The sequence below is a fragment of the Triplophysa rosa genome, linkage group LG9, assembly GCF_024868665.1.
Source record: "Triplophysa rosa linkage group LG9, Trosa_1v2, whole genome shotgun sequence".
Taxonomy (NCBI): Eukaryota; Metazoa; Chordata; class Actinopteri; order Cypriniformes; family Nemacheilidae; genus Triplophysa; species Triplophysa rosa.
The window spans coordinates 23,913,649-23,938,479 of NC_079898.1; the positions used below are offsets into that span (position 1 = coordinate 23,913,649).

Consider the following 24,831-nt stretch of genomic DNA (forward strand, 5'->3'; position numbering starts at 1 on the left):
TTTTGGAAAACACGGTTTACTCCATAGGATTATAATGTAAAACAAACGCTGGCCGCTTCAAAAAAGAAGTCAAGTATGAACACGGCCTAATACGATTTTTTCGTTTTTGTAAAAAAAAGTTTCCAGAATCGTGACAATTTTTTATATATTTTAAGTATAATATTACTTACTTTTTTGTGTTAAGTTTTTGCACACAGTTTTATAAATAAAATTTACAAAAAAAAAACCTTGCGCAAATAACACAAAGAATAAGTAAATCCTATTAGTTGTTTTTTCCAGTGTTGAATTAATTTTTAATTCAACAATTATCAACTGCAGCTATAATACTTTTTTTTAACATTATAAAGTAATGCAATTGTAAATTTCTGCTGTTAAGTTATCAGTTGTTTTTTATACACAGTATGTCTATGGTGGACAGTAATGTTTTGTATAATGACCTGTTTCAATGTGTCTACACTACGGGTTGAGGCTTGCCATTCTAATATTTTGTGAATTGAGAGTGCCGGAGTTGCTTCAGGGCTGAAAGTAAATGGTCGTATGTTCAAGTCGTTAAACAGAGAGACGCCATAATAACAGCTTTGGCCTTTCACAGTCGTTAAATGAAATCGAAGGGCTTCACAGTTTTGTCTCAGTGCCCCGGAGAGCACGAAGCACTTCACCTAGACGTCATGTCTCTTCTGTCCAGATGAAATCTTCCCTAACTCATTTCCATTTTAAGACGGAATGGATCACCTAATCTCTAGATTCACTTTTTCTTGTTGTATTGAACAGCTGCTGTGTCCCGAGGATGCTCAAAGAGGTTTTATTTTTATAAAGGAAAGAAACAAACACCAAAAGAGTGAAAGGTGCGGTTTCTCCATTGCTCTTTGATGAGTTAATGGTGATTCTGCTGAGGTTAACCACACCTGCGACTTTCAGCGTTAAAATTCCTGCGACTGCTCTTTGTATGTGTGTGTGTCCTCCCATCTCTGTTTTCCTGATCTCTTCATAAAACTAAACAAAAAGTGTTTTATTTTGCAGCACTCCAGTATATTTTGCACAGATTTCTGAGCTCTTGCGTTTACAGAATTCTGTATGTGTAGCTCTCTGCTGTTTGTCTTTATAAACATGAGTGTTTCAACAGTTTTCGTGTAAAAAACAACCACTAAACCCCTTTTGACCCTTTCTGTGCCTTTCATTACCACTTTTCCTCCTCTATTCTCTTCTTCCATAATTCTTACCTTTTAATGATTTTTCTCTAGTTCTTAAATTTCTCTCGGCCGGGCAATGTGCAAATGCATTATAGCTGATGTTGTGTGACTGTCTAGCTAACTCTTGTAATTGTAGTTTCTTCGCAATTCTTCTCCATTCTGAATGCAGATGATTCGGTCACTGTCGTAATGGAACCCCAGCCGTCCACAGATGAGGAAGGTGAGTGTCACATTTATTCATTCAGCAGACGTTTTTATTCAAAGTGACTTACAAATGAAAGAACATTTGCCACCTAATAATGAACAAATTAATAGTACACACAAATATTCAGTGAAATAAGCCGTTTTATTAATTGCATTTAATACAATTGAAGTTTATTTTGAACTGACAATGCCCTTACAAGAAATAAGTATACTATAAAGGTTAATTCAAGTATATTTTAAGGATACTCTGTGTAAGTATATTAATATCAATATTAATAGTACACTAGTGTACCATTCAATGCTACTTTGGGCTAAACTGTCCCACTTTTTAGTTTACTAAAGTATACTTGAAAGTGTACTTTAGGTGTAGTAAACTTAAAGTGCACAACTACATGTTTTGAAGTACTGATAGTTTATGTCCTGAATATACACTGTAAAACTTTGCTGTAATTTCGCAGCAGGTTTGCCAGTAACTTACTGTAGATTTAATGTACAATTTTGTTTTAAGCATAAACTTACCTAGTTTATATATTTTTCTTTCATAAAACAAGACCAAATATCTTGGGTCACTTTTCTTAAATTACGATACATTTACATAACAAGAAGTTTTCAATATTTTTACAGAAAACAAGAGAAAAATGCTTAGGAAGAATGTCATTTTTTGCAGTGTTGCTGTGCTAATGCCATAGTCTCTTTTTGCTCATTTTGAATCTCAAACGTCAAAGTGTTTTAGTTTTGATTAAAGTAATTGAACACAGTACTAATTGGAAAGTATATTAAGTTGTAATTAAATCTACAGTAAGTTACTGGCAAACCTGCTGCAAAAACTACAGCAAAGTTTTACAGTGTATCTCATTTTTACAATACGAAAGTGTACTCTTAGTAAACTACTAGTTTAGTAGTTTTTATACTGCAAGTATGCTTGTAAGTTTTCTTTAAGTGAACTTCATATTATTGATATATTATTTTGCACTTCAAGTTTTGAAGTTTTTTATACTTGAAAAATACCATTGACTGTAGATTTGAAGTATATCTCGATCAAAAGATTGACTACAAGTATAAGACATAAAAAAACTTTTCTGTCAGTATACTTGATGTATATACTGACAAATATATCTATATTATAAATATATTTCTGCGATTACCTGTCAACTGAAACTTTGCATTCTCATTTTAAGCTAAGAAGTATACTAATAGCACACTTGAACCTTTTTGTATGGGTAGACGAATACTTGAGGTTGTTGCGAAGCATTCTGGGATTGTTTCAACTGTGACAGAAGCATGCAATTCTGCTTTAGATTTGAGACCAAACAACACATTTTAGAAGACATCTGACTGTTCTGAACAGCATTTAGGTCAGGTGTACATCTATGATGCCCTCGAATGCTCTCTAGGCAGACAGCTCACTAGGCTTAAAACAGAGTTCATATTTTGTGTCTCGTGTGTTTGTTTTAGATATCATCTCTCAGTACCCCACACTGTGGACAGAACAGGTTCGGAGCCGACAAAACAGGACCAGAACACAATGTGAGTCAGCAACAAACATCTGTTACCAGTTTTCAACACAACAACGTTAACAAGAATAATCTGAGCTGGGACGCTTTCTGTATTTTGGAGAAGACAGAAAATCATAACATGTTAACTGTTCTCATGTATCGTATAAAAACAAACTTGGACTTCGTCGTCAGGTCTGATCTTGGTCCATTTCCAGCACATTTTCTCTGTTTGACTCACGGCTTGAGTGAACGGAGACTTTGACAGCATATCAGAAGAATGTGATAGTGGCTTTTGAGCGAAAAGTTATTGCTCAAAGGTTGTTTTTTTAGACATCTGGAGACTTCATATTTAATTTCACTACCATGTCTCTTTCAAGTGCTTCTTTCGAAATCCGTCTGAAACGAATCAGTTAGATATAATTAAGACATTCGTCGATAGATGATTGGCAGACTGGCCGTCCGATTTGACTGCTCCAAAACTGAATGTCAGTTCTCAGCACTTGGTAGCATAAAAAAGTTGTCAGTTGTGTTTACTTCACATGATAAGGTACGGTTGAGCGAGAAAGATGAAAAACGATAGTGATGCTCAGAGATTCAGCTTAGCTATTGTCTGTCATGTTGATCCGATGAAGAAATCAGCCGAGATGTTGATAAAACCCATCTGGGATAAACTGCACATCACAATCCAGTGATCCTGATGACATACACAGTTTACATGATTCTTTATTAGAGTCATTTTGTGTTTGTGTGAATAGCTCGATTGCAAAGTTCTGTTGATTTAAACCCAATAAAAATGTCAGAGCGGTGCATTGAAAACTGATGGTTTTGATTATGTGCATTCTTTGGCATCTTTAGGATGAAAATCACCCGCTCAGAGACAGACAGACAACAAACCAAATATAAGGTTCTTAAAAGAATACCATAGAATCGCAGGAGTGTCACAGAGGAAGAACAAGAAAAGGGAGGTTGAGAAAGCACTTTTTTTGTATGGTATAGTAATCTTGCTTGCATTATATAAGGCGGCTCAGAGTTTTGCTGCAGAGCTTTAATGTGGCACAGCACACACCTATGATGGGTTCCTGATGCACAGAACCTCACAGCTCGAGGTTTGTGCTCTATACGGTCCATTCATGGGTTCCAGGTTTTCCCTCGCATATATTTAAAGGGATAATTCACCCAAAAATGAAAATGATGTCATTATTTATTCATCCTCACGTCATATCAAACCTGTATGACTTTCTTTCTTCCACAAAACACGTAAGAAAACTGAACAACGACGGTACCCATTCACTTCTATTGTATAGACACAAAACCAGTTAAGTCAATGGGTACCGCCGCTGTTCGGTTAACAACATTCTTCAATATGCCTTCTTTTGTGTTCTGCTGTAGAAAGAAAGTCATACAGGTTGCAAATTGCAACCACCAGCTCACTCCACCCATTACTTTTGAAGCACTACGGTGGCTGACACAGCACTATGTCGTCACGTTTTCCCTTCTTTGCTGAAGGAGATGATGTATTTATAAAACGTTTGTCCGTTTAGGGCTACTGTTGTTGGGGACCCACGGTTTATGTAGCCTAGATAGAAATAGCTCATTCTAAGGTTATAAAAACATAACGCTTCATTGTGTAAGGTCTTTATACACCTCTGTCTGAACACATAGTTATGTAAATTACATTGCATTTCTGTCAATAGATCCTCCAAAAATTGGACCTTTAAATCATAGTTTAAATAGTTACTTAAAGGCCACTAGCGGTGAGTTTGAGAATTGCAACCAATCTCTCAGTCCTCTGCTGACCCCTCCCTTTCGAAACACGATGGTGGCCGCCACAGTACAAAAATATGTCGTCGGCTGAGACAGCGTGTGTTGACGCAGGGATGAGATCATGCGGGCATTAGAAAGACTGTAGAAAGAGCGATGTCTTATTTATTACATAAAATTAAGGGTCTGTAGATTTTAAGTATAAAAAGAAGGATAAAAGTCAGGACCCGCGTTAATATTATAAAGACTTTCCAGGAGAGACGCGTTAGGACCCGCGGTACAACTTTGCTTTTAGTGGTGATACTCACAGATATCTATGTGGAGATACTTTCCAGCAGAGAAACGTTGGAGAGAAAGATCGTCTAAAAATCACCCCCGAGGAGTTTGCTTTGATTCGGATCAGTATGTGGGTAACATCGGTTTTTCTGTTTGTTAGAACCAAGATATGTTGTTGATGTTGTAATATTAGCCGTGAAACTGAGCAGTTTTGAGCGTCATTGTTTATCCGGAACCAGTGTGCTGCTTGTATATACTTGTGTCGTCTTCGCTTATTTGATTCATTTGCATGATTATTTGCGTGGACTAAGCTATGATAAAGCTAAGCATTTCATGCTTGCATTGCACAGTACGTTTGAGGGCAGAGCTAACAGTAGTGATGGGTCGCATGCGCATTGCGCAACATTCTATGGGTCCTGTGACAAAAGAACGAACGACTCGAACCCGAAGACTCGAGAGGTGAACTAATCAATTCTCTTTCCGGCTCAGACTGCTTTGGTAAAGCTTAGGGGGCTGTCACGTGATGAACGAACGACTCGAACCCGAAGACTCGAGAGGTGAACTAATCAATTCTCTTTCCGGCTCAGACTGCATTGGTTTTGCTTACGAAGCTGTCACTTCGTGAACGAACGAGTCAAACCCGAGGAGAGGAAGAGGAAACGCGCTTTGTAGAGATGATTGTCCATTTAGGGCTACTGTATAAAACATGGCGGCGCAACATGGCGAATTCAATGTATGCAGGCCTGCTCTGTATGTAGATATAAACAGCTTATTCTAAGGTAATACAAACATAACGGCTCATTACGTAAGGTCTTTAAACACCTCTGAAGAAATAGTTTTGTATATTATATTGCATTTCTGTCTATAGATCCTCCTAAAAATCCAACATTGCTCCTTTAAAACGTATAGTATAATGAAAGTATAGTATAAATAGTATAGATATATTCAAACCTTAAAATTGAATAAATAATAATATAAATATAATAAAAATGTTATATTTCTTTGACTTGGAATTTAGTGCATGTGTTCGTTTGGTCACTGTCTGCTTTCGCTTTAATGGGGAAAAAACACTTTCGGGTTGCCAGGTAAAATCAAATGATACGATTTAAAACCCGAGACTGTAGTGAGGTTATTAGTTTCTTGTGGTAAATGATCTGAATCAGAGTAAACACAGATGCTCTGTCTCCTCTTTCCACAGTGAACTGTTAAACATCACTCATCCACTGAACACTGACGCTCATATTGTGTCTTTTTCTGTGTTTCTCTCTGGCTTATTTTACCCCAGCGACCTCATGTGATCAGGAGAAGCTGACGGCACAGGAAGAGGCAAGACAACATAAAAATAATGCTGTGTTTGTGCCGGATTGTGCTCATGGAGGCCTTTACAAGCCAGTACAGTGTCATCCTTCCACTGGGTACTGCTGGTGTGTTCTGGTGGACACCGGCCGGCCCATACCTGGAACATCTACAAGGTGAGAGAGAATGCTTTTCGTGCATTTCAGAGCTATGGCATAATCCAACCATTTGAGTTGAATTTACTCGTATACTGCTGCCAGGATGAATAGATCTCATTGCAGCATTTCTCTTAACCTTAGCTTTGTAAGTTATTTTAAACACTTCTGGCGCCCCGGAGAAACTAATCCCTCCATTTTTAGTTGCCAAAATCCAACTTGAACGCTTCTTCTGTGTTGAAAGGGGAAACCCACCACTTGCCTTTTAAAACGTTAGGTGCCAGTACATCTAATATACACCCGGGGCCCCATTATTCACCTTACCTTACCGTGGGGTACAAAATTGAGCTTTGGCGTCCCTCAGGGGCCCATACTTGGCCCTATCTGATACAGTCTCCTTTAACATGTAGGTCGTTCAGAGAGGTAGTAAGACCACATTTCTGCTCACAAGTAAAAGACAGCGGTCTGTCAAACTGAATGTAGTGCGAAGCAGAATGCTTCATTTGTTAAATCGGTGGTCTGATCCTACAACAGTTGTTGGAGATCAAGGCTGACAGAACATCGTTGCGTGTTTGCTGATAGTCCGGTGTATGCAGGGGTTCAGTTAATGAGTCACAGGAGAGCTATGGAGCGTTGCTGAGGATTGCTGAGCATCCCCGAATGTAGTATTGAGTTAACAAAGGGCCAGGCAGTTTGCCAGACAGCGCATTAGAGCATGCTTAGAAGTACTACCTTCCCATCTCTCTCTCTCTCGCGCTCTCTCTCTCTCTCTCTCTCTCTCTCTCTCTCACTCTTTTACTCTGGTCTAGGACAGGTCATAATGAGCGTGTTTACTTTCAAAGCGGGGCCATGAATGTTGCTTTGGGTGCTAAGCTTTTATTTTCCAACTCTCTTTCACTCTCTCTTTCCACATTTTTTCTTGTGATTGCATTTTACCATCACTGCATGTGTGAATGCATGAGGTGGAAAGGAGCGTCTTCTCGTCTCAAAGTTTCAGAGTGGCTCTGTGAAAACCCAGCTAAAGTCATTTTTTGTGATTTACAATTTTCTACATAAAACCGTCCTACATAATGTAAAGACAATAGAACCTTAATATCTTTAATATTGACTGAGTAAAGCCTTGTCAAAAATTAAAACCATAGTGAAATTACTGGTTGAAATTTCAATCACTGGTCATTATTTCAGAATTAGATTTTTTTAAGCCTAGATTTTTATACTTTAGCCTGTTTTTCATGGACTGGGTCACATATCAACCATTCCAAATAATTGGCTTTTATTTACCCATTTTGAGATTACTCGCACAATGACCTTATTTAACAGATCAGAAATATTGTAAATACTCTCAATAGATTGAAGGCATTGTAATGAGCTGAGCTTGGGATAAAAGTGTCTGCCGAACCATAAAGATGTATAATGTTAACTATAGACGAAGTTGTCCACCCTAAAACCCATATTTGCTTAGCTTCATTCCAAAGATTTTTTCTCACTATTGGTAGACAATTTTACCTTGTTGACTTGTGAGTGAAATAAAAAGAAAATGCTTCGTCTTCTCTCTGCTTGTAGATACGAACAACCGAAATGTGATGGAAATGCCAGAGCTCATCCCAAAAAAGCGAAGGACCATTACAGGAGCAGACATCTGCAAGGTGAGCTTCTTATTCAACGGTGTCGAATCAGGAAAAAACAACTTGTACCGTGAAAATGCATTTGAAGAACACATATAAATTTAACAGATGCTTTTAATCAAAACAATTTATAAATGTGAGGAGAGCAGTGAAGCGATTCGTCTTAAGGAGGCAATAATATGAGAAATGCTGAGATACAAACAACTTCAACAATGAGTTTCAACAATTTCAAGAGACACCTGTGTGAAGAGAGAAAAGGAAACATAGAGGAGAGTTGTTTAGTTCTGTATAAATGGCTTATTTCTGATTTGCATAAAACAGTCACAGCGAAGAAAGGGAGGGATTATTGTCCGTGATCATTTCAGTGTGATCCTGGCAGTTTTGTGAATGTGTCGCAATGGGATGGTGGCTTTGCAACAAGGCTGTTATTGAAAAAATGGAGCACAAAAATTTGAAAGAAGAACACATAAAGTCCTGTTTCTCATTTCACAAGTCTTAAAGTCCCAGCAGCAAATCAACAAACATTACAGCCACAATACCTGCATTCATACTGATCAAACAAGATAGTATTTATATTCAATTGTGTGTGTTTGTCTTTATGTATGTGTTTGCATGTGAACTCGAGCATGCACAGGTGTGTGTGTGTGTACATCTACAGTCCAAAAACATCTCGAGGTTTCCCACGACCCCACGGTCTGCATAGACAACAGATGTTAACAGATGATCTCGCTGTGGGGAGAAAAGGGAGGTAGAAAAGATAGATTACGATAGATAGGACGAGCCAAGGCGGATGACAGGGAGAGATGAGTGTGGGGGAGTGGCCATGATGAGAAACAGAGAAAGCAGAAGGACGACAGCAGAAAGGATACAAGGGCGTGACTTCTATTTACAGCATGAGACTGAAGTTTCTGTGTTTCTGTTTTAATATAAATATATATTACATGGGTTTTATTAAGTCTGTTTTTATTTTACATTGTGGTACAATCATAGATATGTAGTGTGAGGTTAGGTTACTTTATTCATACCCGAAGGTAAATTTGTTTTGCAGTAAAACAGAGAGACATTAACATCCATCTTGACACACAATTTCAATAACATATACAACATACATTCACATGCTACCTAAAACAAGCGACATACTTAAAATCCACCATCCTACAGTTTATTTAACACAGTTAAGGCAGCGGGAACAAAGCTATTTTTATACCGCTTTGTCTTACATCTTGGGACTAAAAACCTCACTATGCAAAAGGGTGAGAGTCGTCATTTAAAATAGAAGTAGCTATTCGCTGTAACTGTTTGGTGTACAGGGATGCTAGATCCACCTGTGACTCACCAACCAGTCGACTAGACCATTTGATTATCTGGTTTATAGAGTTCCTAGCTTTTAAGGATATGTGACCAAACCATGCGACCAAAGAGAAAGACAAGACTGATTCAATAAAAGCATGATAGAACATAATCATTAACGTTCGGTCAATATGAAAGTGTGATAGCTTCCTTAAGCAATACAAGCGCTGGTGACTTTTTTACACACAGCTGCACAATTAGCTTCAAAGTTTATTTTTCATCAAGTAATTTATAGGTATTTTATAGGTATTTATAGGATTGCACACGCTCAACGGTCTGACCTGTGATTAATGTAGCTTTGTGCATATGAGTATTCCTCCTAAAATCAATGAGCATCTCTTTAGTTTTCAATATATGAAGCTGTAGCTAAGTCCTCCTCGCACCACTGAACAAAGTCATCAATAACTGGACCGTGGCTGTTCTTAGACTAAGGCCGTGTTCACGCTTGACTTCTTTTTTGAAAGCTGCTAGCGTCTGTTTTACAATATAATCCTATAGAGTAAACCGTGTTTTCGAAAAAAGTCACGAGCGCTTTTTTAAACTCCAGCGTCTTTTTCTGCAGCTCAGAGCGTCTTTTGAGGTTGAAAGAAATTCAGCTTTTCTGACAAAAAAAAAACGCCCTACGTCAAGCACCTTTTTCACAGCTAACCAATGACAGAGACCTGTCGTTTACATAACAACATGCGAGGAACGTGATTGGTCGAGACTGCTCAAGCTCGGAAAAATAAAATGGCGGCAGAAACCTCCGTTTGAGCATAGTTTTGTAGTTTAATTTTCACTTTCAATAACTTTTGATTGCATTTCTAGCGAGAAATTAGTATTGCAGTTTTTAAATATGTGATTGGTTTTTGCAAAGATGCTCTCTGTTTATAATTCAAATAGACTTCCGTCACGCTGCCTATGAAGCCTGTCTCTCTAAGCTCCCTTTGTGCACAAATGTTGTTTTTGAACATTGCCGGCTGCTATTTGTGACTACAATGCTGCAAGCTTTTTTTTTTACTAAAAAAGCGCCACTGTCAACTTTTCTGGTCAAAAAAGAAGTCAAGTGTGAACACGGCCTAACAATAACTGAATCATCTGCATATTTTATGATGGTTCTATTGTCATAACTGCTCTGACACACGTTTGTGTAAAGAATAAATAGCAAAGGTGACAGCACGCACCCTTGAGGAGACCCCGTAGAAGAGCTCTTACGGTCAGACAGAATCCTATTTGTTAAAAAGTCAAGAATCCAACCTGCTAAATTATTACTTAAATGAAACTGTTCTAAGAGCCTTCTGATTAAAATGTGGGGTTGGATTGTATTAAAAGCTGAGGAAAAGTCGATAAAAAAGTCTTGCATGTGTCCCATTCATCCAAATGTCTAAAAAGCAAATTAAGCAATGTAACTGTAGCATCCACCACACCTCTATGGGGCCTATCTGCAAATTGCATGGGATCCAGAGCATGTTCAGTCTGCCTCAGGATCTCAGACCTGACCAGTTTTTCAAAGATCTTTATTAAAACTGAAGTCAGAGCGACCAGCCTGAAATCATTAATGATTTTAGGACCACTGCATTTTGGAACTGGGACAACCACAGCATCTTTCCAGAGAGTAGGTACATGTTTTGTCTGCAATGACTTATTATAGATGAAATACCGGATTTAATTCTTTTACACGTGATTTAAGTAGCTGTCCACAGATATTATCAGGATCTGGGGCCGGTTACACCAGCTGACCGTAAAAAAGTTGGGTGTAAGCCCAACGTCGGGACTAACTACGTCCAGACTTGTGATAAATATTTATACCTGTTGCACCGTCTAAAACTACGACCAGGCGCAGCTACGCTCAGCTTAGACAATGCGCATCCCCGCGGCCGCATTCTACCGCACTGAGAGTGACATTCTTACTGCCTCTAACGATTGAAAATGTTAAAGAGGAACAATAATTAGATCAAAGAAAATTAGTTACAACAAGAAAAAAATGCTTAAGAAAGTAGAATTTTTTTTAAGTAGGCCTACGTGCAAATGCAATGAGGAAAAAAGAAGACGTCTGTCAGAAGATATTCAGTCAACGAAGCAGCGCTCCATTCCCGTCCGTTTCATGTATAACTGCGGTGATAATTCATTGATTCAATCTAAAAATTCATTGATGCTCAAACGAAACCTTCCTGTAAGTTATCGGCAGGGTGGAATGGTTTTAAATGTGTTCAACGCGACCGGGAGTATGGAAACCGAAACCATTACACATAAATTCATTCACTTCCAAACTTTTCTGTAAGGCGTAGGCTACAGTATGAAATGAGATCTTTTATGTAAAGAGATATTTTAGTTCAGTAGAAAAAACCTTTAACTGCATCTTATTCTCCATTATTTAAATTTCCGTTTTATCCTAAATAACGTCCCTTAAAATGATATCTGTCTCTGTGAAATGCAGTTAAGATGACGGCGGATTTGGGTCTGTTTATGTGATTTAATGTAAATATATAAATGAAAAGAAAACATAAAAGCATTATAGCCTTTCATTCGTTCTTGTGAATGAATTAGAAATAACCCAGCGCTGTCTCAGGGAATCGACGGATAAATGAAGTCTCCTGCTCCTCCGATTAGTTTTATTGTAGTTTCATTAGGGGTGTCGAAATTAATCGTTTTTACGATGCTTCGCGATGCAAACGAGGACAATTCGGTATCGGTTCAGTAACAAACCATAACTGGTTATTACGTACTTACGTTTTTCTGACGTCATGATGATAATCGTAATTGAACCGAACCGTGATACCGTTGTAGGTTCACACCTCTAAGTTTCATCTTTTTACGCAACAGCAAACAGTGCATGATCCTATGCTTCTCACAAATGGCGCTCATGCGGTGTGTGTTCACTTGTCAATGAATAGTGCTAAAATACACAAATTCAGCAGCTGCTCCCCTTTAAAGGCCAGTTCTTTCCTCTGCAAGCAGGGCTTCACAGATTTAGTAACCCAGGGTTTGGTATTAGAATATATCCTCACACGCTTACAGGGAATTATCATGTCCCTGCAAAAAGCCACATATGAACATGTACCATCTGCCAGTGAGTCATCTAAATCATCACAACAGGACTGTGTAAAAATGTCCCAAGATTCCTCTGACAATACTTTTATGTCCTTAATCTTTGCCTTCTCTCTCTTTAAGACAGTCTTGTATATGGGCAGTAAATGAATGCAACTGTGATCAGCAGAGCCCAAGGGAGGAAGTGGGAGAGATTTATACGCATCCTTTACAGACCCATAACAGAGATCCAAAGTCTCATCCCGTCTGGTAGGACAGGAGACATATTGCTGGAATGTTTTAAGAGTCTGTTTAAGAGAAACACGATGAAAGTCACCTAGGATAAAGTTAGGTGCGTCCGGTGAGATCGACTGCAGTCTCTGTGCTACATCAAAGATGGTACCAGAGGCAGGAGAGCCAGATAGAAAGGTCGAAGTGATACCGGTAAAAATTCCACATTTGACTCTCTGACAGTCACAGAGGTACAGTATAATTTATTGACATACCCCGCCTCCTTGAATCTTCCCCGTTACCTCTGCCAGCCGATCCAGATGAAAGGGAGCTCCGAATCCATCTATGGACAAATCAGTGTCGCGGACACACTTGTAAATTTGCGGTCTTTTTCTGTAATTTTATGGTTTTTGACCATATTTTCTAAAATAAACTGTAAAAAATCCTGTAAAAAACAGACATTTTCTGGCAGAAATAAATCATAAATAACGTTTTTTCCCTGTAAATGTCTTTTTCTGTAATCTTACGTTTTTTTACCATATTTAAAAAAAAACATGAAAAATCTGTAAAAAAAACAGTAAAATTAGTTTTTTTTACAGTGTATGTAATGTCCTAACTTAAATAGATAAGTAAACATAAACATCTTAAACAATAAAAAAGAGGTCATAATATAATTCTGAAAAGATTTTTGTGAAGGTAAGATTTAAGGGTAGATGTACAGTTGGGGTATGTAAAATATAATTAACTTGGAATATAAACAATGAATCGTGTTAAGGTTCCACCCCTAATTGAAAAATGTCTATATATTGCCATCACAAAACTTTCCTTTGGGGATGTTTTTAAAGTGGGAGAAAGGATTATACAATATATATTTTGTAGATATATAAAAATGCAGAATGTTTTCTTTTACTTGTAGGGTTTTGTTTTGGGTTCTAGTAAATATGATGGTGGCGATTATGAAATTGTGAAGACTGGCATCAGCATGTGTTCAGGTGTGAGAAGCTCTTCGGTCACGGCTGGTTAATTGTGGTGTTGGGGAGCTGATGGGGGCTGGAGGATGCTGGCATTCACAATCCACAGCCACGGTTCTCAACTCAATAGTTTTTCTGAAAGTTCCACAGGTGCAGTTCTTAGGAACACTAAAATATGGTCAGATGAAGGGCAGGAATCAGGAGCCTGTCAGGCCTTTGTTGAAATCTCGCAGCATTTAAATCCGGTGTATTTTAGTATTGCTTTATGGGATTTGATTTGCGATGTTAACCGAGCAGGTCAAGGGTATGGAGGACTAAACCTGCAAAAATTATAAATAAATAAATGTATAAATAAATAAATATATAAACGAATAAATGTAATAATATGAAAATAAATAAAGGAATGAATGGTTTGATAAAACAAAATAATTCGTTTTAGCTATTATTGATCTTAGCTTTAACTTTTCTTTTCATTTTTTAAATTGATTTATTATTTTTTGTGTCCATTTTTTAATTATTTTTAATTATTATTATTATTTATTTTTAGATTATTTTATTTATCATTTCCTTTTATTTTTACATTTATTTATTTATACGTTTATTTATTTTTATATTTATTTATTATCGCATGTATTTTTTCCACTTTTATTTATTTATTCTTGTATTTATTCTTACTTTTCTGTGTCTTGTATGATAATTAGATGGGTTGGTCTTGCCTACTATTGGTTCAGCGTAGATTGAAGCGTTTGATCGATTACTCTTGACTTGTTTTGGACTAACGTCACGTCACTCACTGATCGTTTGCTTCGTGTATAACGTTAAGTAACTATGGCGGGCGCACAATTAGCTAGAGAGTTACAGCATTTAGCCAATGAAGTCGATAACCATGCATCAAATGACTATGTGTCATTCAGATTAGATGCATTTATTGAGGATTTATTACAGATTGACGGAGAGATAAATGACAAAGTTCTTCAAAATCTGTGCGAGTCAGGGGGTGCTAAGGTGGTGACCAAGTTCCGGTTACAGGTCCTCTGCCAAAGAGGTGCATGAACGACCTCAGCAGATTCGTCGATTCTGAAAGCACAAGACGACTTGATATTAAGATGTCTAATAAACACAGACTTTCTTGTTACATGATTTTGACATTCTTGTTAAGATTGCAAATTATTGGTATGATCGCCCGTAACGGCTGAAGCGAGGTGAAAAAATAAATAAAGCGATTTGACACGGGATTCGTACCCATACAATAAAGCGAGGCAGCGTGTCACTACGGTAACAATCACACTAAGCTATTTCGCAATGCTAGCTGCTGCGGATCTTTGCAATAATATCAAGATGTCACACAACAATATGCAGCTGGATGAATCAAGGGAATATGCCCGTTTTAACTTGTGACCTCTGTGTTATTTATCTCTTATGGAATGTAGTTTACGAGTACCGTTTAGTAACCACGTCTTTTTAGAAGGAATGGTTTCCATTTGATGGCCCCTGTAGTGAAAGAACGATGCTCATTACTACCGTGTTAACTTGTGACTTAAGTTCACTATGTCTCAATTCATTTACATTATGTTACATCATGTTACATTAAATCTTTACGCTTTTTCTAACCGAAAGGCTGCTTATAACTATCACTTTGACAAAGCGTTAGCTTGCGACTTCGGTTTACAAGCTCATCTGTGTAGTTAAACCTTATTACATTTTGTGCTTTATGATTTTCACCAGTTGAACTGTAACACCACCATAGCACCCTCTGACTCGCACAGACTTTGAATGTGCTGCAAAGAGGCTAACAACCGAGGGAGAACTTTGTCATTTATCTCGCCGTCAATCTGTAATAAATCATCAATAAATGCATCTAATCTGAATGACACATAGTCATTTGATGCATGGTTATCGACTTCATTGGCTAAATGCTGTAACTCTCTAGCTAATTGTGCGCCCGCCATAGTTACTTAACGTTATACACGAAGCAAACGATCAGTGAGTGACGTGACGTTAGTCCAAAACAAGTCAAGAGTAATCGATCAAACGCTTCAATCTACGCTGAACCAATAGTAGGCAAGACCAACCCATCTAATTATCATACAAGACACAGAAAAGTAAGAATAAATACAAGAATAAATAAATAAAAGTGGAAATAAATACATGCGATAATAAATAAATATAAAAATAAATAAACGTATAAATAAATAAATGTAAAAATAAAAGGAAAGGATAAATAAAATAATCTAAAATCTAAAAATAATAATAATAAAAAATAATTAAAAATGGACACAAAAAATAATAAATCAATTTAAAAAATGAAAAGAAAAGTTAAAGCTAAGATCAATAATAGCTAAAACGAATTATTTTGTTTTATCAAACCATTCATTCCTGTATTTATTTTCATATTATTACATTTATTCGTTTATATATTTATTTATTTATACATTTATTTATTTATAATTTTTGCAGGTTTAGTCCTCCATACAAGGGATTGGTCGTTTGTTTTATTGAACAAAGTGTTCAGCCAGAAATGTAATGTATTCGGCAACCCAAGAAAAGTTGATCTCTGAAAAGTAATAGATAGTTCTCTGGAGGGTCTGGACTACAACAAATGTTGTTGTTTTTGTGCAAGAAGCGAGAAGAACGCAGGCGCTCATATGAACAGATGGGTTGGATATTTTATTGTGTCTGGACTCACGCAGGTCTTGTGCTGCAGTGGACACCAACTCACGGGCCTGTTTACCTGTTCACACACACCTGTTCACAAGGACCCCAGTATGCTATTATCTCCCACCCCAGAGAATCTGTATCCTCTGGGCATGACCGTAAACAGCTCGGTATGCAAATCTTTTCGGCATGAAAAACCCACACACACTTTTTTTTATTTTTTATGGTTAGATACATGAGGAATGTACCGTGCAAAACAAAAAAACTTAGTTAAATGTTTCTCCACAGACTGAAGATTAAATACATTTGAGATTCACTGCTATGTAAATAAAACATGTAAAAAAGTAGAAAAAATGTGCAAGAATAACAAAAAATAAGAAAATAATAATTGCTAGACAATATGACAATAAGACTGTATATATATATGTTTATTGTTTTCTTATATACCATTTTCTTTTGCTAGCCGTATTGTGATTGGCCAGAACATTATTTGACATTGAGAATGTCCGATTACTGTGGTTGTATATGTAATAACATTTTTCTGTCCAAATCGTTTGATTTTCGTCTTTGGCTGGACATGGCAGTTCCCACAGGCTTGTATTTGCCATCATAAACTCATCAGACACGACTCATTCTGAGTTTGATTGGCAGCTGTCATTCCTCAGACAGGATAGGGGAGGTCTGATCTTTACAACAGGGCGGTGAAAAGGGCAACACGTTGTTACATACTTTAACTTTCCATCTTTATGTGCGGTTTCTTTTAAAACGGGGAAACGTCTGTTAGTTTTACATCTTTGTGTTTATTGGGCCCCCTATAGCGCTTGCATTTACCATGCTGGTGTTCTTTAAAGTACTATGGAAATCCATGATAAATAAACTTGCTAGTCATTTGTATCGCGATATAAACGCTGTGAAATATGAAAGTGTGCACATTATCATAGTTGTAAGGTCATTCCTTCTTTGTTGTACTTTCTTTGGTGGTTTTTCAAATAGTTATGAAACAAACCTTTAAAATGTAAAATGATCTTTTTTAAAACATCATACACACATTGTACCATGGTATCATCGCAGTGCTCTTTTGTAAGGTATGCCTTTATCCACAGTTATGTCAAAACACATGTCTTAAATTAAATTAAACGTCTTTAATGCTTTTATAATAACAGCTCACTGAGATCTGAGTGAGAAAATGATGTAGTTGAATAATGAGAAGCAGAGCCGTGGTTACATGACTTAATTCGCTCTCAACCGCTGTTTATAAAGTTTCTGTTTATACTGATAACTGCCCGCAGGTAAAATCTCACATGAAAGCTTTCTTTTCATCTTTCACTGTATTTTATGGATTTTATTTGATAACTGCAGCTTAATTGCACTAAAGACCAGAGAGGAAGATTTTTATTTTGCTGTCAAAAGTAAAACGTTTTTTTTTATTGCTTTATTTATACTCATCCTCATAGTGTTTCAATAATGTCCTTGACAGAAATAATACATAAGTGTTCTGCATCTGCAATCTGTGTCATCTCCAGACAAGTGTATTGTTTGTTTTATACAACAGAACAGGTCCAAACTGATTCAAGATCAGCAGTTTTGTAGGTGTTTCAGGAACGACATCAGTGTCATGTAAATCTTGTGTGTCTGTTTCAGGATGTCCCGGGGAGAAGAAAGCAGAGTTCCTCACTAGTGTCTTAGATGCGTTGTCCACAGACATGGTGCATGCGGTGACTGACCCCGCCTCTGCTGGCAGGTACAGTCAACAAATTGTAAAAATGTATAAAAAAAAAAACTTTTAACAGCTGACTTAAACTTTTAAGTTATATCAAAGTTTTGAGTTTAGGTTGAATTTTGATCAGTTCTAACTGTAACCTGACAAGTTTAAATGTACAGGTCTGGTGCATGAAATAAACCCAACCTGGTGTGAGAATATTTTTAGCTAATCATTTATTAGCTAACTGATGTTCCGATTCATGTCCTTCATCTCCAAAATGAACTTGACCATCTGCAGGTTTTAACACATTCCTACCAAATATGCTTACTATTTTCCCCCAAATAATTATGAGTAATTATGAGTGCTAAGAGTTTATGAAAACAGTCAAAGATATAAACGTACATTTCTCATTTTGTTATGTGATTTCATGAGTCACAGAATTGCAAAAATTGGATCGAATCGATGCACGTGTAAACGTGCTCAGTGATTGGTTAAAAGTGTCGCATTTGTTCTCCCTTCAGGATGCTGGAGCCAGACCCCAGCCATACTCTGGAAGAACGAGTGGTTCACTGGTATTTCAGTCAGCTCGACAAAAACTCCAGCGGCGACATCGGAAAGAAAGAAATCAAACCCTTCAAACGCTTACTGCGCAAGAAATCCAAACCCAAAAAGTGTGTGAAGAAGTTCGTGGAGTACTGTGACGTCAGCAACGATAAGGCCCTGTCTCTGCAGGAACTGATGGGATGTCTGGGAGTCACAAAGGAAGAGGGTGAGTCAAACAATACCATCACTGTCCATCAGACACTCCTTCAGAGATTTTATGGGGTGTAGCTTTGAGTCTACTGTATGTTTGTAAGACTGTGCGGTCGTTTTTATGACAACGAGCACTTGCATTTGTTGAATAACTTTCTCAGAAACAACCCGTATTGCTGTCATGTAAATAGGAATCCGCCCGTAAAACTTTCTCCTTGATATTTCACTCAGGGGCAAAAACAGGTGAAGGCACAACCTCTAGCAAACTGGTGAGTTAATGTCTGAGCCTGTTAACATTCACAACATGCCTTCCAGCCCACCTCTCTCTCTCTCTCTCTCTCTCTAAAAGATTACAGAATTACAGAAGTATTGCTTTAAGTAACATGATTATTTACTGATTTTACAGACCAACAGGAAATTATGACAACATTAAAATCCCATTGTCATTATTCTCTCACTGTTAATTTATGTTGCAGAACCTGTCAAAGAAACAAGGCTAAAGTCACCTCTGATATCGCCGCGCTTCTGTCCCGCAGACCCCAACCCCACCAAAACGACGACGGAAACCATAGTCTTTGCACTTTGTACTTTAAAACAATGTAAATTCACTTTGTAGAAAAAAACGGTATTTAAACAGACTGCTGAGTATGTGAATGATGTAGTTAGAATTGTTATGTCCTTACAACAACAGCGAAATGAATAATAATAATTTAACACATACAATGTATGTGTCCTTTGTGAGTCTAAAACTTTTCTAAGTTGTATTACATGTGTTGTCAAAGCCAGCCTTGTTGTTCTGTTACATATTTTGTTTGTCTTTATTTTGGGCTAATCTATGGATAGTTTGTAATGCATCTAAACTGAATTTTAGAAGTCTCATCTTAGTTTTTATACCAAACACCAATACTGCTTGAGTTTGACTTTAGAGATTACAGTCACGTCCAGACATGGATATACAGTAAATGTTGAAACTGTTTTATGATGAGTAGAAATAAAGAAGTCTTTTGTATATATCGGTATGTGTTTGTTATTCAAACCCTTTTTTTAATGTCATTCTTGTCAGACCCTTGAAGCATTTTCATCTAATTTATAATTTTCTGCTAAAAACGATTGAACTTACTACACTTTGTGCCAATGTATTTAAACACATACAGTATGTTATTTAGTCTTCCCATGATCCCACAGTTAGTCATTCCTGCAGGCCGGAGCCCAGTAACCGCGCCTGCAGCTCAGGCCTTCTCTCCGTGACCTCAGATTGACCCCATTCCTTTCGCTCCGTGTGTAATTTACGATAAGCAGATCTGCCGCCGGATCTGTGAGATTGGACGGCGCTCGCATCACTTTTAACACCGCAGGGAAGGTGAAGGAGGGGATTCGTTACTGATGCTTCAGTGGTCAAATTAAGACTTTAAACAGCGGCGCTACTACTGAACCCTCCTTCAGAGACATTTCTATTGCTGAGATGAGTGTGAAAGTCGGGTTGGTGATTGAATAGAAAGGCTTTGAAGGGATAGTTCACCAAACATAAAAATTCCATCATTTATTCAGCCTCATGTCTTCCAGAACTTGTATGTGACTCTTTTATCTGTGGAACACAAAAGAAGGTATTTTGAAAAATGTCTCTGTAGTTTTGTGTCTATACAATGAACGTCAATGGGGGTCAATGTTGTTTGGTTACCAACGTTCTTCAAAATATCTTTTGTGTTCTGCAAAAGAAAGAAAGGCAAACAGGTTTGGAACGACATGAGGGCGAGTAAATGAAATTGAGTCCTTGTATGTTTGTCCACCTAGTTGGGCAATTTGTTAATTTGTATTTGCGTATTTTTATACAATTTATTTAACCGGTAGTTCAATTTGAGCTCGTGTGTGCGTATCTTCTCGTTCGATCATGTGTTTCTCATTTCTCTGGCACCTGCGTTACGCTCTAAATTCCCTTCCACTGCAGTCAATAATCAGCTGATCTTCCAACAGCAAACTAAGACACAGCTCGACACCTGGCATAGAGAGTTAACGTTCCTGTTAGAACAAAGACCTCATAAGGACAAGAGGTCAGCTGTTTCTGTCGTGGGTCTTTTAACCTAAAAACATCCTGTATGAATCTACCGTGAGTCGTAAGCTTTCTGATACTATTGGGCAGTAAGACAGAAACCAGTCTGGTTAAAGATTACAAATAATATTAAAACAGCTCATTTTTTACTACTAATATATATTTTTTTCAAATGATTGAATTTTTAAAATGGTAGACAACCTTTATGAAAATTCACCGTGGTTTTACTACAGTACACATAGTAGTAACTAAACGCGTAACAACAGTTTAAAGGGATACTCCACCCAAAAATGAAAATTCTGTCATCATTTACTAAATGTCTTTGTTCTGATGAACACAAAATGAGATATTTTGAAGAATGTAGGAAAGAAAACAGTTCTGGAGCACCTTTGACTATCATTTTTCCTACTTTGGTAGTCGAAGTAGTCCCAGACATGTCAGTTACTTACATTTTCCCAAATATATTTCTTTGTGTTCAACAGAATAAAGAAATTACATTTACGCATTAGGCAGACGCTTTTATCCAAAGCGACTTACATTGCATTGTATTACACATTTCTTTCTGACTATGTGCAATCCCCTGGGATCGAACCCATGACCTTGGCATTGCTAGCGCTCTAACCACTGAGCCACAGAAATGCTAAAGAAGTTACAGGTTTGGAACAACTTGGGTTACTATAAAGAGTCACTATACTTTAACTATTATAAAAAAAAAACATGGTACATTTTTCTAAGGTAACTTGCTCAAATTTAAACTGTATGCCCATGACTCACAGCACTGGCTTTATTTATATCAAATATAATATGTTGTCTACTCTGATTTAAGTTCACGTTGTTCTGTGGCTAAGTGATCCTTAAAATAGATTCCACCTGTGTATAAAACATTCACTTTTTTTAAGTTTTAAGATCCTGGCTTGTAAGGTAACTGACTAGCGTCTAAGTGTTAGAACAGAGCTGTAGTGTCCTACACTTCATCCACGTGTTTAACGTCAAACGTTTCCTTCAGGCAAACACACAAACTTACAATTCAATTTGATCCCTGTGCACTGTCTGGGCTTAACATAACCGGCCATTCAGTCCTGTCCCTGGCATGCTAAACTGGGAAATGACTTTCAAAAGCCATCGCAAATTAAGCCCTCTGCTTTGGTTCAGCCAGGAGCAATGCATGCTGGGTAAATAGAGTGGAAGCGCGACAGATATGTTGGGACACAAACTCGTAACTATGCAGGAGTGAATCGATGATTAATGAAAGTGCTCTTCGCAAACAGAGGGGAATACACACGTCGCCAAAATTCATCTTGAACTCATTTCTCCCAGCTTGAATTGATGCCGAAGATCGGTCAGATTGATATTTGTACAGCTTTCATACCAAATATTATAGTAATGCAGCAAATAAAATGTCCAAAGACACTGGATTTGAGGAAAAAAAAAAACATCTAAATGTTTTTATATTGATTCACTTATTAGTTTGCATTCATGTTTTTAATGTATGATTGTATGTTTTACTTTGGTTTATTCTGCATCTGTTTTTGGCTGAGATGTAGGTGGGCTCTGTGCGTGTGTGTTTGTGTGAACAGGTTTGGGGTCAGGTGACCCCTCTGAGCACACCTGTGCATGTTTTTAAGGCAGGTCGTTTGTTGTGACATAGTGGACAAATGCCGCAGTGTCTGTCAACATTACCAGCATCCCTCAGACTCATCGCCACGCCAACCAGACGCGGATCAGGTTGCTATCAGGTGTGTCGCCTGCTCCTTTCTCTCACTCCAATGTTTTAATCTCAGTCTCTCGTTCTCTTTTTCTGTTTCAGTTCTTGTCAACAACCCCCTCTTTGCTCGTATAGTAAGTGTTGCTATGCTAACTATGTCCGAACAAGTTCATCTAATCCAGAAGAGAGTTGCAAGGATCTCGAACATAAGACTTTACAGGTTAGGTTACACCCAAAATTAAAAATGCTGTCTTCATTTACTCACCCTCAAGTTGTTCCAAATCTGATGTCTTTGTTCTGAAAGATATTTGGAAGAATGCTTGTAACTAAACAGTTCTTGGCCACCATTGACTACCATAGTAGGAAAAATTGCTTTATAAATGTCTTTGTTCTGTTAAACACAACAGAAGATATTTTGAAGAATGTAGGAAAACAGTTCTGGGGCACTTTTGACTACTGTTGTTATTTTTCCTACTGTGGTAGTCAATGGTGGCCAAGAACTGATTGGTTACAAGCATTCTTCCAAATATCTTTCTCTGTGTTCATCAGAACAAAGACATTTATGCAGATTTGGAACAACTCGAGGGTGAGTAAATGATAACAGATTTTTTAGGGGGTGAACTGTCTCTTTAACATGGTTTGTAAATTTGAGTTTAGAATCGCCCCCACCTCACCGCTCCTTCCCCTTTGCCTCTCTTTCTCTCTCTATCCATCTGTGTCTCTCTCTTTTTGATTCTGTATCAGTGGCTCAGGACCGGTGCCCGGCCCTCGCCGCAGCGGTTCTTTTGTGTGTGTTGGATCGGGTCAGTTCTCCTGACACACGGCGGGTCTTTGTGTCCGCTCTGCTGTTCCTCATTCCCACACTTTGCACATTCTTCTTTTTCATTGAAATCATTTTTTCTCAGTCGCCAAGCTGCGCTAAGACTTTGATAGGAGTGGCTGATGTGGAGATGAAGGATGAACGTTTTGTTGTGTATGTGTGTCTAAGTATTTACAAAGCTTGTCAAAAACCACTATTCAGAATCAGATCTTGGTGTGATTTTCTTTTGCTACATTTTTCTGAAAATAATACTATGCATGAAAACTCGCCCTTGTTGTCATTTCAGTGTTTTAAAGGTTTTGGTGAGTAAAACACAAAAATGTTTTATGTAAATCTTAATCTGTCAGGAAAAGAGCTGCAGGAAAAATACTTTCAAAAAACCGTTCAACATTTGTTTGAAATCTTCTTTTAACACTTCTACAAGACACACATTCCTCACTCTCACAGCCTCCACACACACAAATACATAAAGTTGCAGAGGTTTGTGAGGACGTGGGACCCTTTGAAAGTAAGAAAGTGCAGATTAGTGAATGTAATGCAAATATGATTTGTAGTTTACAGATCTTTACAAAATCTTTATTTACCACCAAAAAGAGAATCAGAAGAGCATGAGAACATGAATCATATGATGCAAAACTCCATGATACCGCTATATGTGACCCTGGAGAACAAAACCAGTCTTATGGGTCAATTTTTCGAAATTGAGATTTTTACATCATCATTGTTATGATATTATAATATCTGGCAGAGATACAACTGATTAAAACGCTGGAATCTGAGGGTGCAAAAAGATCAAAATATTGAGAAAATCACCTTTGAAGTTGTTAATCAGAGGCACTAGCAGGCCATCCACTCACAAAAATAAAGTTATGATATATTTAGGGTAAGAAATTTACAAAATATCTTCATGGAACACGATCTTTACTTACTATCCTAATGATTGGTCAGATGGTCTAGTCTGCAGTGATTGGTCTACCGCGAATGAGGCTCACGAGCTACAGTGTTTGGGCGAGAAGAGTGAAGTTTTCGAGGGCAGTCCTAGCAAAACGTAGGCGGTGACTATATATAGTGACGTAAATCCGCGGCGGTTCGCGAATCAGACTAGGGACGACTCGTTTACGTGATTCAGAGTCGACTCCCTTTTTTCCAAGCCAATAACTTTGTTATTCATTCACCTTCGGATTTACAACTTGGCAGACTGCTTACTTTCAAACACGGCAACATTACACACTGCACGAAATGTAATTTTCATGATCTCATGTTATGTGCTCTTTAAGGTCCCAAGTTTTACGTCTGGTCAAGTTAATAGCACATCCCTCCACCACGAATAGCAAAATTTGAGATTAAAATGTTAACATGCCGAGCGTTGCATTGAGGGTGTGTTCAAATCCCACATCGTGATGGTTACACAGGAGCCTTCACATCATTTAAACAGGTTGGAAAGAGTCAACTTGATGTGTAAACATACAATAGAAAAGAAATGAATAAAACCTTTGAAATGTGAATCCTGGACTCACAGATGAATGATTGATTTGTTCACAGCGACTAAAGAACCGAAGTTGCTGTTTGTAGACAACAGGAGCTCCAG

General features: G+C 37.6%; 1 protein-coding gene across 2 annotated transcripts in view; it reads left to right on the plus strand.

Moving 5' to 3' along the window:
• smoc2 (SPARC related modular calcium binding 2) overlaps positions 1 to 19,676 on the plus strand; it is a 34,185-nt gene extending 14,509 nt beyond the window's left edge. The window contains exons 6-13 of one of the 2 annotated variants that reach the window (XM_057343013.1): positions 1,327 to 1,410; positions 2,850 to 2,921; positions 6,213 to 6,399; positions 7,942 to 8,024; positions 17,858 to 17,957; positions 18,440 to 18,687; positions 18,903 to 18,940; positions 19,148 to 19,676. In XM_057343013.1, coding sequence (XP_057198996.1) covers positions 1,327 to 1,410; positions 2,850 to 2,921; positions 6,213 to 6,399; positions 7,942 to 8,024; positions 17,858 to 17,957; positions 18,440 to 18,687; positions 18,903 to 18,940; positions 19,148 to 19,171 — 836 coding nt within the window. In that variant the 3' untranslated portion in view covers positions 19,172 to 19,676. The remainder of the gene's footprint in view (positions 1 to 1,326; positions 1,411 to 2,849; positions 2,922 to 6,212; positions 6,400 to 7,941; positions 8,025 to 17,857; positions 17,958 to 18,439; positions 18,688 to 18,902; positions 18,941 to 19,147) is intronic. The other variant, XM_057343014.1, reaches the window with a different exon arrangement.
• The last annotated feature ends 5,155 nt before the right edge of the window (positions 19,677 to 24,831 follow it).